This window comes from Dermochelys coriacea, chromosome 24 (assembly GCF_009764565.3).
Source record: "Dermochelys coriacea isolate rDerCor1 chromosome 24, rDerCor1.pri.v4, whole genome shotgun sequence".
NCBI lineage: Eukaryota > Metazoa > Chordata > Testudines > Dermochelyidae > Dermochelys > Dermochelys coriacea.
In genome coordinates this window covers 11,781,499-11,795,418 of record NC_050091.1, presented here as the reverse complement: position 1 = coordinate 11,795,418, position 13,920 = coordinate 11,781,499, and the positions used below count along the sequence as shown (strand labels likewise).

Below are 13,920 nucleotides of genomic sequence, written 5' to 3'. Positions count from 1 at the left end.
CTGACCTGAATCGCTCTGAATCTGTGGGTAGAAGGGTCCCGGCGGGCAAGAAAAGCAGGTCCATAGGTGGAGAGACCATTAGATCATCTAGTCAGACCCCCAGAATAACACCTGCAACTTAAATGATTCCCATCGGAATTATCCCCCCAAACCCATCTGTAATTCTCTGGGGTTATGGCTCCCAGCCTTCCACATCTCTCCACATGTCCCTGTCAGAGGGACATCCCCAGTGAGGAGCTGGCCATCTCTGGGCTGCAGGGGCTTGGAGCTCAGTGTGGGATATTTTTGGGGGTCTGTCTCTCTTGTTCTCCCCCCACAATCGCTAACCAGCTCAGTCTCTCTCTAGGCTGTGAATCAGGACATTTGGATCTGTCCTGGCTCTGGGAAGGACGTGGGGTCTAGTGGTTAGAGCTGGGTTCTCTTCCCGGCTCTGAGAGGGGAGTGGGGTTTAGTGGTCAGAGCAGAGGGGCGGGGAACCAGGACTACTGGGTTCTGTTCTGGCTCTGTGAGGGGAGTGGGGTTTAGTGGTCAGAACAGGGGGGCTGGGAGCCAGGAGTCCTCATTTCTAGCTCTGGGAGGGGAGTAGGGTCCAGTGGGTCAAAGCAGGAGGGGCTGGGAGAGCAGACTCCTGGGTTCCATCCCAACTCTGTTAGCAGCATTGGGTCTAGTGGCTGGAGTAGGCCATTCCCTGTCCCACTAACTGGCTCTGTCTCTTTTCCCCCACAGTGGTGCTGACCCAGCGGGTGAAGGTCCGGAATGAGGTCACGGGCTATGTGGGCGACGAGGCCACGCTGCAATGCCTCTTCCCCACAACCAGCTCCGATGTCAAGGTCAGCCAGGTTACCTGGATGAAGGAGATGGGGGGCAAGAAGCAGAACGTGGCTGTCTACCTCCCGGACCACAAGCCCAACTTCCCCTTGGACAACAGCGGCAGAATCCGGTTTCTGAACGTCTCCCTGCAGGACGCCACGCTGATCATCCAGCCCCTGCGCATGGGCGACGAGGGCACCTACATCTGCGAATTCGCCACCTACCCTCATGGCAACGAGGATGGGGTCACCACGCTCAGCATCCTGGGTGAGGGGGGCACCCAAGGCGGGGAACTGGTTGGGGAGGGAATGTCACATGGGGCCTTCCCTTCTAGGATGTGCCAGTCCCACCCAAGGGCATGGAACTGGCTGGGGTGGAGGTGGGGGAATGAGATACAGGCCTTCCCCTCTAGGGGGTATATGGGGCTGATGGTTTGGCCTGCAGGTCCCATCTTTTTAGGGAATGGTCTGTGGGATGCCCCTGGGGTCAGATGCAGCCTGCACCACTCCCAGGGCAGGGGAAGTGGTGAAATCGGTGCCTCACGGATCCTCGTACCTGTGTCTGACATGGGCAGAACTGCCTGTGCTAATTGCTTTAATTAAAGATGGGGAAAGCATAGTTAGGCACGGCTACCAGGCTGCTCTGGGAGAAGCTCTCGGTCGGCAGCTGCTGGGAAAGGGACTTTCAGCGACGGGATCTTGGCTAGATGAGTCCGGGGAGCTGGGACTCGGGACTCCTGGTTCAGCTCCCATAGAGGTTGGCCAAGTCCAATCTCTGTGCAGTGCCTGGCACGATGGCGCCCCCGATCTTGGCTGGAGGAGCCTGAGGAACGCCACTGGCTAACCCTGCCCTCTGGTCCCCCCCCAGCCAGGCCCACCAACACGGCCGAGTCACGGAAGGTGGTGGCGGGTAACACCATGATCCCGGTGGCCGTCTGCACCTCGGCCAATGGCAAACCCCCCGCCCGCATCACCTGGATCTCCACCCTCCCCGGCAATTTCAATGCCTCCGAGGTGACCAACGGAGACGGCACCATCACCGTCACCAGCCAGTTCAACATGGTGCCTACGGCAGTGGCAGACCAGCAGCAAATCACCTGCGTCATCAGCCAGAGGACACTGACGGAGCCGGAGAACATCCCTGTCACGCTGTCTGTGCTGTGTGAGTGAGGGGCCCGGGGCTCCTGGGTCCCATCCGTGGCTCTGGGAGGGGAGTGGGGGCTAGAGCAGAGGGCCTGGGAGCCAGGACTCCTGGGTTCTTTTCCTGTCCCTGGTGGGGGAGTGGGGTCTAGTGGGTTAGAAGGTGGGGAGGGGCTGGGGGCCAGGACTCCTGGGTTCTCCCTCTGTCTCTGGGACAAGGATAGCTTGGGACCCAAAGGCAGCCGTCAGGGTCTGACTGGCCCCTCTGCACTCTCCACAGACCCCCCCCAAGTCACCATCGAGGGCTATGATGACAACTGGTACGTGAGCCGGAGTGAGGCCGTGCTGAGATGTGTGGCCAAAGGGAACCCCAAACCCACCCATTACTCCTGGAGCACGTGAGTCCCTGCACAGGTCCATGGGGGAGGAGATGCTGCTGCTGTTAGACACCCCCCCACCACCCCCCAAACACACTGGCTGACTCCTAGATTGGGATCTAGTGGGTTAGAGCAGGGGGGCTGGGAGCCAGGACTTCTGTGTTGTATTCCTGGCTCTGGGAGGCAACTGGGGCCTAGTGGGTTAGAGCAGGGGGGGCTGGGAGGCAGTGTTTCCTCTAATTTTTCCCACCCATGTGCACATGCATATAACAAAATTAATGTGGTGGGGCCGGGGATGAGGGGTTTGGGGTGCAAGCTGCTCTGGGGTTACGGCAGGGAGGGGAATAAGGTCTAGAGGGTTAGATCTGCGGGGCTGGGAGCCAGGACTCCTGGGTTCTGCGCCCATCATGGGAGAAGGGGTGTTCCAGGGGACAAAGGGATTACATTTACAGGAGGGGTGGCAGGTCCTGGCTCACGGTGCTGCTCCCATGGGGAGGAGGAAATGAAAACATAAACCAGCTCCCAAACCTGTTTTTCTAGGTTGTGAGGGGCCTCAGGTCCTGTTCTGCTGGGTTGCGGGGCCCCAAACTCCCCAGAGCCAGGCAAGCAAGGGGCCCTGGGTGCTCTCTGTAGGTGGGCCCCTCACCTCAGGGTGGCCTGTCGCTGTGGGAGACTTGATTGGCTGGGAGGGGGCTGTCTCATTCTGTCCCTGCTTCTGCAGGGCCCGGGAGGCTGATGGTCCGAACCAGTTCATCTTGCCCACCCGGGAGGAACAGCTACACACGCGCACACACACACACCCAGAGCTAGGAGCCCTGTGCCGGGGAGGACTGCAGCTGGGGGGTGGGGGTCAGCGTGCTTTGGGCAGCCACGCTTACTTGGAGCATCGGAGGGGTTACCTGAAGGGCCCCACCAAGCCCCTGGCACAGAGCTTGGAGCCGTTTTCCCAGTGGCTGCCCACCGCTGCCTGTGTCACCCTCTGCCTCCCACTCCTCATAGTGTGACAGCAGCAAGTGTGTTGCGGGTTGTTCCTGCTTTGAATGCACACCTGAAGGAGTCAAATGGCTGGGCGGGGCCCAGGAGTCCTGGGTTCTATCCCAGCTCTGGGAGGGAAGTGGGGTCTACTATGTTGAACATGGGATGGGGCTGGGAGCCAGGTCAAACCCCAGGTCTGAGAAGGGCATGGGGTGGGTATGCTGGGAGTCAGGTCCCCCTGCCCTGGTCTCTCACCAGCCTCTCCCCTCCCTTCCCCCAGTCCCAGCGGGTCACTGCCCCCCACGGTGCAGGTACAGGGCGACCGGTTGCTGGTGCAGTCAGTGGACATGACAGTGAACACGACCTTCATCTGCCAGGTCACTAATAGCGTAGGGACGACACGGGTCGACCAGATCATCCTGGTGCAAGGTGAGTGCGCCGGGGTCCTTCCCCAGTGGCTGACAATGGGGGGTGTCCCCTCCCCCACCAGGGGGATGGGTGTGTGATCTGGGTCCAGGGTCTGGTCAAAGGATTGGAGGAGCGCGGGGTGGGGGTAGGGGTGGGAGGCTCATCCAGGGCTGGGGGTGTCTGTGTGCTGGGGGAGCTCCCAGGGGCAGGTGGTGTGATCTCATGCAGGGATATTGGAAGTTCCATGGGGTGGGGCTCCCAGGAGTGGGGGAGGGGTGTCCGTGTCATACCCTGGGAGGCGAAGGGGCCTCTCCTGGGGCGGGAGGGGGTCCCTGCAAATGTTGTTGGTGCCTCCCCCCTTGCCGCTTCATTGCCTCTCCCCAAGGCATTGCTCTGGTTCCTGCTGGAGCCCATGCCCTCTGAGCGAGGGACGGGGGGCAGAGACCCTGCCTAGCTGGTAGAAGCTGCTCGGGGAATGTGATACACCTCATTGCCTTTTCTGGGGGTGTGGTGGGTTCTCCCACACCCCTGCTGGAAGCTGCAGACTCTTCTCCCCAACTCCCCCACCTCCCCGGGGTCCTGCAGCGTGGGAGCTGGGGTAATCTCCAGCAGCTTCAGCTTTTCCTAGTGAATCGGGGCTGGTCTGGTCTCAGGACTCCTGCGTTCTCTCCCTGGTTCTTAGGGGTGCGAAGGGGGCATCTAGTGGGTTAAGCAGGGGGCTGGGCTGGCGTCAGGGCTCCTGCGTCCTGTTCCTGGCCCCTCCTGCTGTTACCGCTCTGGTGGTGACTGGGCAGCATTGCGGGGATGGGGATGCCTTTGACTGTCCTGTGCCAATAATTATCTGCTCTCAGGATCTGCACACAGGTGCGAGACTCCTGCAGCAGCCAGGATTTGTAGGCCTTGCAGCATGTGTGAGCATTAATATGGGGTCGGGGGTGGGGGGGTCAGTTAATACCCAGGTGCATTGTGGGAGGGCAGGGCAAACCGGGTCCGTCGTGGGGGAGCGTGTGTGGCATATACCAAAAAGCAGGTGCATTGTGGGGCAGGCGATGTGCCATTAGCCAGATGCATGGGGGGGCAGGCGGCTTGGTGTGTGCCAACAGCCGGGTGCATTGTGGAGAGGGGGGTGGGGCTTGGTGTGTGTGACTAGCCTGGTGCATTGTGTGTGTGGGGGGGCATGTGTCCATAGCCAGGTGCATTGTGGGGGGGAGCGCCTTGGTGTGTGTGACTAGCCAGGTGTGTTGGGGGGAGGGGGCATGTGTCCATAGCCTGGTGCATTGTGGGGGTGGCGGCTGGGGGGGCGTGTCCATAGCCCGGTGCATTGTGGGGGTGGGGGCGGGGTGTGTGTGACTAGCCAGGTGCATTGTGGGGGGGGAATGTCCATAGCCAGGTGCATTGTGGGGGGGGGCTGGGTGTGTGCGACTAGCCAGGTGCATTGTGGGGGGGGGCATGTGTCCATAGCCTGGGGGCGGGGCATATGCCAACAGCCAGATGTGTTGTGAGGGATGGGCATGCAGGGGCCCAGGTGCATTGGAAGGTTGGGGGCACTGGGCAGAGCGGGGAGGGGGGGAGACCCCGTCTCGGTCCCAGGAGGACCCGGCTCTGAATGGAAGCGCCGCCTCAGATGACCAAGGGGTCGCCATGACCCCGTCCCTCCCCCCACGGCTCCATCCCCCGAAGCTCGGAGAGTGACCCCCTGCCCCGTCTTTTCTCTACTCCAGAGCACCCCACGAGGCTGCAGAGCAGCGCTGGAGCCCTGGCTGGGGGCCTCGTCGGGGGCATCCTGGCCCTCGCCCTGCTGGGGGCTCTGGTATTCTTCCTGCTCCGCCGGCACCGCGCCCACCCCCCTGTCAAGGGTGCCTATGACCCCACCACCCGCGTCTATGGCAATGGGGCGCCCCACAACTTTACCTACCGCCCTGACTCAGAGCTGGACCGGCCCCTCAAGGCCACGCCGGGTGAGGGGGCCCCCGGGGAGCGGCCCGGCCCCTGTGGCTACCCCGGCCAACGGCACGAAGAGGAGGAGGAGGAGGAGCGGCTTGACGAGGTGGGGCCCATGTTGCAGCTCAGCGCCCACCCCGGGCACAGCGCTCCGAGCGGCTATGAGGACGACGACATGGAGTCGCAGCACGACGGGTCCATCATCTCCAAGACGGCTGTCTACGTGTGACTGCCCTGCCCTGCAGGGAAGCCGAGACAATGGGGGGTGAAGCCCTCGCGGGAGAGGACGAGAGACTCTGTGGAGCAGAGATGGATTAACTCAGGGGGCGGTGGAAACTCCTGGGGGCGACAGGTTGCTGGGGGGCCAAGGATGCTGGACTCCTCACTTGTGATCCCACCAGCCCTAGGCAGAAGGCGGGTCTCGGCTGCCTGGCCAGGTGGGGGGAGATGCACCCTTGTGTTCGGGGAAAGGCTTCGTTGATACCCATGTGGGCGAATACATGGGGCTGGGGACCCCCAAGTGCTGGGAAGGGGGGCAGGATGGGGAGTTGAGCCCCCCCTCCCAACAAGAAGGTTCGTGCTGATGCCTCGTTTTTTGTACACTAGAGTAGTTCCCGAGCCAGGCGTCTGCCTCAGAGGTCGGGGGGGACGACGGGGGACGGGACTGGGGCTGTGCTGGGGTGCCCCAGCCTGGCTGGAAATGGGGGAACACAGATCCCCCTCCCCCTTTAAAAGATGGCCCATGCAGCTCCCTCAATTCAAGATGTGATTTGCTTGATTCTGCCCCACCTGGAATGAGAGCAGGAGAGTCTGTGTGACCCCATCTCAGTATGGGAGGCTTCCCTGAGGCGCACCCTATGTCTGTGACCTGCTCAGATTTGGGGGTGAATGGCCCCGGGGTGCCCAGTATGCTTTTGCCTTAGGGAGCAGTGTTTCTCCCTTGTCTCCTAGTGTCTGTGTGTGACACTCTGTTTATGCTCCCCCCGCCCACGCACTATTCTCAGCCCCCCCATGCTGTGTGTTACGGTGCCAGTTCCTCCGCCCCCTCAGTGTAAATATCCTGGGGCCCCCGAACCCCCTAGAGAGGTTATTTTCATAGTGTGTTGGTTGCTATGGCACCGTAATAGTCTGTCTCCATTTTGTGTGTAATAAAGTCTCCTTGGACCCCAGACCCAGCCCTGTTTCTTCTCATTGCTGGGGGGAAGGTGGGGCTGAAAAGAGTATTGCTGTGGCGGGGGACAGGGCACAGCATGAAGGGCCACATAGGTGGTGGGAGGAAGAGTCTGCGTTATTGGGAGGGCGGGGGCATGTGCATGAAGGCAGGTGTGTTTGTAAGGGCAGCTGTGTATGGGGCCAAGGAGGGCATGCTGGGGGGGGATAGTGCCAAGGAGGGCGTGCTGGTGGGAGGGGGGTGCTGTGCCAAGGTGGGTCATGCGGCGCCAAGGTGGGTGTGCTCGGGGGGGTGTGTGGTGTCAAGGCGGGTGTCCTGGGGGGGTAGGGCACATGATACCAAAGTGGGCATGCTGGGGGGGCGCACGGCACTAAGGAGGACATGCTGGAGGAGGCGCATGGTGCCTGGGGGGGCATGCTGCACGAAGGCGGGCATGCTGGGGGTGCGCGAAGCACCAAGGATTGCATGCTGAAGGGGGTGCACGGTGCCAAGGAGGGTGTGCTGGGGGCACATATGTCCTCCCCCCACTCACCTCCTGTATTACTGCATGGTGTGCGTGGGAGGGAGCCGGCCGGGGGCACACTGGAAATGCATTGTTAGCAAAGTGAGGGGTGTCCATGGGGCATTGCGCTGGAGGGGTATAGAAGTGGGTGTGTGCAGGGACAGTGAATCGCCCACTATCTAGAGATGGGCAGAAACTACTTCTGTGGGCAGGAAAAACCCCAAACTTTCCAACCAAAACGGCTGGTGCTTTTCATTGTGTGGTCACAGAAATTTCCATTTTAATCAACAGAAAACTAAAAATCCCTGGGGGTGTGTGGAAACATCCCATGCAGTGTCTGGGGTGACAGAAAGCATCAGTTGGACCTGCTCCTCAAACCCAGCCTGCTCTGGGGCGGTTCCAGGTTTGAGCTGGAAAACGTCCATTTTATTAGTAGCTGCCCAGGTTGGTGGCAGGCTCGGGGGGTCGTCTGGCTCTGTCGGCGCTGCAGGTTCTGCCATTTGTCTCGCACCCCGTTGTGCCTTCCTAGATTCCAGGCTGGGCAGGAGCACTGCCCCTGGCTGTAACTGGCTGGGGACTGGGCCCACCCTGTGGGACTGGGGAGGCCCGTGGGTGTCGCTGCAGGAGTCTGTGGTTTTGGGCCCGCGTCACCACAAGCAGCATCTGCTCAGGTGTGAAATGTGGTGTATGGTTCATGCAGAGGGCCAGCTGAGAGAAGCTGGGGCCAGATGTCGGGGTGGGGGAGCTGGGAAACCAGTAAGGGGGCCCCAGACTGACTTACTCTCCTGGGTTCTGTATTGGGGCTCCTCCCCTCACTCCTCCATGCAAGGGTCCCTCCCTGATTCCCTGCTGCCAGAATTCCCCCTGCTTCCCCTGTGCCACCCACCTCCCCCACTGCTGGGATCCCCCTAATTCTCTGTGACCTGGGCTGCCAGTGCTGCCTGCCCAGGTTGGAGGAGCTGGGGAGACCTGTGATCTGTTGTGGGACTTGTCTCCCCCATGCTGCTCTGGCATGCCTTTGCAGGTCTGGGGCACCCCCCTCTAGCCCCCATGCCCCTTGGGAGCTTGTGGTGTCAGTTCAGCAGTCCTGCGGTTGGTTTTTGGCTGACCTGGCCCTGACCTGGCAGCTCCCAGCTTTGAAGTGCTCGCAGCTGTTCCACACTTGCCGGGACTGGGCAGTAGTCGAGACAGTTTCACGGCTCTGGGAAGGCCTGGGACCCATCTCCCAGCCTGGCTGCCATCTCCCCAGCCCAGGGTCGGATCCGCTGCCTTTTAGCTGAGGCTTGGAATCTAGCAGTTGCCAGGTGAGGACCTATCTAGCCCAGCATCCTGTCTCCCATCCCATGCTGTGTGTCAGAGGGGAGGTGAGAGCCCTGCAAGGTGATAATTGGCCACTCCCCCCACCCCTCAGGCAGGTCTCTTCCTGAACTCCTAGAGATCGGTGTCATACCCGCACTGGGGTGTACAACTTGCCAGAAGTTGCTGGTGTTCTTTCCCTGGGTGACTCCCCGTGTCTGGTAGCAGTGAGTTCCACGGGCTCACTTGCCTTGGATGGGAGTCGCTTCCTTTCATCTGTTGGGAATCTGCTGCCTGATCTTGCTGAGCGTCCCCTTGGCTAAGCGAGGGTTTGGGGGGTGCCCAGACAGGGACCCCATCCCCAGCAGGAGCCTCAGTCTGGCTGAATCACGGCAGGGGGTTGGGGCACCCATTTCTTGCCCTGCTACAGCCCCAAGTATAGCATGGGGCGGGGGTCTGAGGGCAGCTTTTGTAGGCCGCTAAAGACCAATTAACTGAATCCCTCCCAACTGCACAGCACGGGGGTGGGGGGCCTGCTCTGGCCAAGGACACCTGGGTGAGTGCCCCCCCACATATGTATGTGCCCCCCCCAGGCTGTTTAGGGACCATTGCAGAGTAGCCAGAGCTCTCCACAGCTGGAGCAAGGGCTGCCGCGGGGCAGGCAGCAGGGATGTTGGTGCTGGGGGAAATGATGCCACTGTCCCCCCCCCCCCCCCCCGGGCACTCTAGACACCGCAGGATCTGTGCTGCATGGGAGACCCCTGTGGTGCAGATGCTGGGGGGCTGGATACACGGTGACCCCTCGCTTGTTGTTGTCCGCCCCCTGGAGCCTGTTCCACATGGGGTTTGACGTTGCCATGGGCTGGGAGCTGAAGCAGCCATACTGGGGCTGTTCCCCTTTTACACAAGTGCAGCTCCCCCATGCCCCCCCATCCTCCCCGCAGGGGACTGGCCCTGGCTCCCTTTGCAGCAGCTGAGCTAAGGATGAAGCTGCCTGAGTTAAAAATAGCATCTGCCTCTCTCCCAGCCCTGGGCTGGGCTCTAGGTTTGGGGGGATGGGCTGGTCATACCCTGGGGGGTGGGTGCAGGCTGGGTGAGGGCATGCCAGGCAGGGTGCAGGGATGGGGTGTATGCCAGGTAGGGGACTTCTGTGAGGGATGAGGTCAGCCAACAAGAGGGATGCTTGCTAGGCAGGGGTCCCTGTGGGGCTGGTGGGGTGCATGGTAGGCAGCGGTTGCTGTAGGGCGGAGGGGATGCTAGTCGGATGCTGGGGAGGCTCCGTTCCTCTGGCTCTCTGCAGCGCAATGGGAATCCCTTGGGGTGAAGGCAGAAGTGAAAGGGCGAGTCCTCAAGCACTGGTGGGTGACGCCATCCCCCAAACTCTCCCACCCCCGTCATTGCCCATTCCTGGAAATCCTGTGATTTCCTCTCTGCGCTCGCCTGAGCTGCGGGCATAGTTCTAAGTGGCTGAGGTGTATAAATAGCCTGTGTTTATTCCTGGCAGGGAAGTGGGGCTGCAGGGAGAAGCGGGGATTTTCCCAGGGCTCGATGGCAAGGGGTTGCTGGGAGGATGCCTGGAGGTTAGAGACATGTGTAGCCCGTCTGTGTTTGTGCAGTGCCTGGCGTGGGGGGCTCCTGCTCTGTGACCTCTCTCTAGCGTCTGTCTGAACCTGTACGGGTCACGCTCCATGTCGTGTAGCTTTTCTCCCAAAAAGCCGCAGGCTAGAACTTCCCTTTTGTAAATTGCACAAGCCGAGCCTCTCCCATCCCGTCAGCCCGTGACTCCGGGAGCTGGGGGGGGGAGGGTTATGGGACATCCCCCCGCCTATCTCTCCGAGGGGCTGTGGAATTAACAGGGAGCTGTTGGATTCTGCAGCTGCCTGTAGCAATTGCTCAGCTGCTGAAGGATCAGCAGATGGTTCAATAATGTGTGGACCCTTTGGGATCCACTTGTAGCAAACCGTGGGGGGGCTGACCAGGAGCGAGTTCCTGTCGTGCTTCGAGGCTCTTCCCCAGTGTCTGTAGATGCTGAGTCACACAGAACAGGGTTGTTTTTCTGTTTATGCAAAGGGAGAAACACCAAGCCAAAGCCCGGCATCCTATTTCAGTTTCATCCAAACATTTCTAGGGGAAACACCATTTTCCTCCCCTTGCACCTAGGCTGTTTCCTGCCAAGAGAGGGGACGGTGGGAGGGCTTTTCACCTGTGGTGGCAGCCGGGGATCTGAATGGACTTTGCTATACTGCACCTTCCTGCGGGGCTGTCACCATACAGAGCGCAAGGCTCCAGCTCGGAGACTCGCCACTGCAGGGGCTTTGCCCTATGGGACATACCCTCCTAGGCACATGAAGGCTGGGGAGAGCAGGGGATGGAACTCGGGGCTCCTGAGTCCTAGGCAAGGGCCTAACCATTGGACCATCCCGCCTTCCCTTTGGGAGGGGGTCACTAGCCCGGCGTCCTATCACCGTCCCTGCCCAGCGCCTGCGGCCTCTGGTAATGTGCCCCTCAGGGAAGTGTCGCCTGAGCCCCCAATCTCAGGGCTGGGGAGCTGTGGGACTCAGGTTCTCAAAGTTGGGGGAGTCTTGGTGTCACACAGCCCAGGAGGGGGCTGGGGGGGTCACAGCTGGGAGGTCTCAGCTGGGGGGTCTCAGGGCCCTAGAGCCTGTGAGGGGACTGGGGGGGTCTCAGCTGGGAGGGGTCTCTGGGCCCCAAAGCCTGGGAGATAGGAATGGGGGGGTTCATAGCTGGGGGGTCTTGGGGCCCCAGAGCCCAGGGGGGAGCTGGGGGACTAGGGAGTTCACAGCTGGGGGAGTCTCAGGGCCACAGAGCCAAGGAGGGAGATAGGGAGTGGAGGGGGTTCACAGCTGGGGGAGTCTCAGGGCCCCACAGCCTGGAAAGGAGCTGGGGAGGCCAAGGATCTGGGCTGTAGGGTCCCAGGCCCACGGCACCTGTGGAGGCAGGAGGTGAGGGACGGATGAGAGCTGGGCACACCCCAAGGCTGAAGGTGAAATTGGAGCCCATGGGGGGGGGACACTGATGCTTGGGGGGGAAAGCCAGTGCTTGTCTGCAGGCAGGATGGAGGTGGTGTGAGAAGGGGGGCCGTGGGGGGATGGGAGCTATGCGGGGACTGCAGGCTCGGGGGATGGGGGGCTGGCTGCAGGCGCAATGGAGGAGTCGGACTTTGTTCCCACGGGCCAGGCAGCGTGATAAGATAAGGGGACTGCTGCATTCCCAGCCCTGGAGATGGGAGGAGGTGATGGGGGGGCCCTGAGTGAGTGTGTCATTGCTTTGGTATTTCATCTCCTGTACACAGTGAAACTTGGCTCTGATTTCCCCCCACGTCAGTGGCAGGGGAGGGGGAACCCTGAGACAGCCCCTCCCCCTGTAAGAGCTGATGGGTTTCGGATCCCATGAGTCACCTGCTGCCATCCCAGCACAGGTACCAAAGGCTGTACTGCTGCCTTCCCTGCAATGTCTCAGCAGAGACCTGGCTGTACCCTCAGCAGTGGGGGGCTAGTGGTTAGAGCTAAGGCAGGGGCTGGGAGCTAGGACCTCCTGGGTTCTATCCTGGCTCTGGGAGGGGAGAGGTGCTAAGTACTGAGCATCTGCCCTGCGAAAAACAAGGCTCCCTTTTCAGGAGTTTTTAGGTGGGTGCCCAAAATTACCAGGTTTCAGAGTAGCAGCCGTGAAGTACTCCTTTTCTTTTTGCAAAATTACCAGGCACTTTTGGAAATCTCGGCCACTATCTGTAACGTGAAAAGGAGGACTTGTGGCATCTTAGAGACTAACAAATTTATTTGAGCATAAGCTTTGCATGCATCCGATGAAGTGAGCTGTAGCTCACGAAAGCTTACGCTCAAATAAATTTGTTAGTCTCTAAGGTGCCACAAGTACTCCTTTTCTTTTTGCGAATACAGACTAACTTGGCTGCTACTCTGAAACCTGTCTGTAACATGTGGAGAGTATTGTTCTTACTGACGTGTGTTGCGGGAGGCTTGAGAGGCTCAAGTGTGGGGGGCCTCACATGGTGCCAGGCACTGCACAGACCCCAGCTGAGACAGGGGCTCCATCAGGCTGGATACTGAATTGCTCCCGGTCTAAGTAGGGAAGACAGCCAGAGCACAAGCTCTTATCCCCGTTTCCCAGCTGAGAACTGGCTTCAGAGAGAGGCGGGGACTGGCCCAAGGTTAGCCAGGGAGTCAGCAACAGCTGGGAACAGCACCCAGGAGTCCTGAGACTCAGCCCAGTTGCTTACGTTATACTTCCCCTCCCCGGCATAGGAGGAGACTCCACTGACGCAAACCGGCAGAGTTACAGTTACAAGTGCATGTTAAACCCTCTGCTTTGGGCCATAGGCCAGCTTTCACCTGGTGAGAATTAGGAGGGGCTTTCCCCATAACCAGGGACCCCCCATAACTGCAGGGTTTCTGGGACAGCCAGGGATATGTCTCGCTAAGGGAGCCTGACGCCGGGTTGCTGGATGGGGCGAGGCCAGGCCCAGAGCAGCCTGTCCCTGCTGGTGCTGAGATCTCTGGCTCCATGGGCAACATGCAACACGGCAACTTGAAAGCCCCCAGCCCCCTCCCCCAAGCTAAAATGAAATGGCCTGGCAGCATTCCCAGTTGCTTGTGCATAATGCATGGGGCTGTGTGTAATTCTGGGTTCTCCCCGGAGAGCAGGGGGAAGGGGAGTTTGCAGGCTGGATGCACTGGCTGGCAGAGAAGGGAGAGCGAGCTCCTCACACACCTGCAAGTACAGTGTGACTTTCTGGGGAGGTGGGAGTTGACGCTCACATCTATAGGGCAGGACCAATGCTCCATCTTGAGAACCGGGAGGTGAGAGCTTTTCTGCACCCCCCAAGCCTTGTGCTCAGGAACAGAACTCAGGAGTCCTGGCTCCCAGCCAATGTTCCCTCTAATTTTTGACAGGCTGTTTGCGCAAAAAATTTCTTCTGTGCAAATTTTTGTGCGTGCGATGTTTTGCTGTATGCACGGGGTTCAGGATCTGTGTGCGCGCACACACGCGCAGAGCTTAGAGGGAACAGTGCTCCCAGCCCCCCTCCCCCTGCTTTAACCCACTAGACCCCACACCCTTCTCAGAGCTGGTAATGGGACCCAGGAGTTCTGCACCCCTCCCCGCCCTGCTCCCCAGAGCCATGGGTAGAACCCTGTTTCCCAGCCCGCTCACTCTCATGCAATGAACCCCCACCGTGCTCAGTGTAGCGTGGGGGTGGAGGGAGGGTGGGGAGCGGAGCCAGGCTGGCTGGGATCAGCTCCTTTGGTGGGGTCCCAGCTGGTCCAG

The 13,920-nt window shown here is 60.4% G+C and overlaps 1 protein-coding gene across 10 annotated transcripts in view; it reads left to right on the top strand.

Moving 5' to 3' along the window:
- NECTIN2 (nectin cell adhesion molecule 2) overlaps nt 1–13,920 on the top strand; it is a 33,252-nt gene that overhangs the window by 15,526 nt on the left and 3,806 nt on the right. For 8 of the 10 annotated variants that reach the window (XM_043502101.1, XM_038382544.2, XM_038382542.2 and 5 more), the window contains exons 2-5: nt 727–1,077; nt 1,678–1,971; nt 2,230–2,347; nt 3,582–3,730. In XM_043502101.1, coding sequence (XP_043358036.1) covers nt 727–1,077; nt 1,678–1,971; nt 2,230–2,347; nt 3,582–3,730 — 912 coding nt within the window. Of the gene's footprint in view, nt 1–726; nt 1,078–1,677; nt 1,972–2,229; nt 2,348–3,581; nt 3,731–5,430; nt 6,820–13,920 lie in introns of those variants that run through there. The other 2 variants (XM_038382543.2, XM_043502098.1) reach the window with 1 other exon arrangement.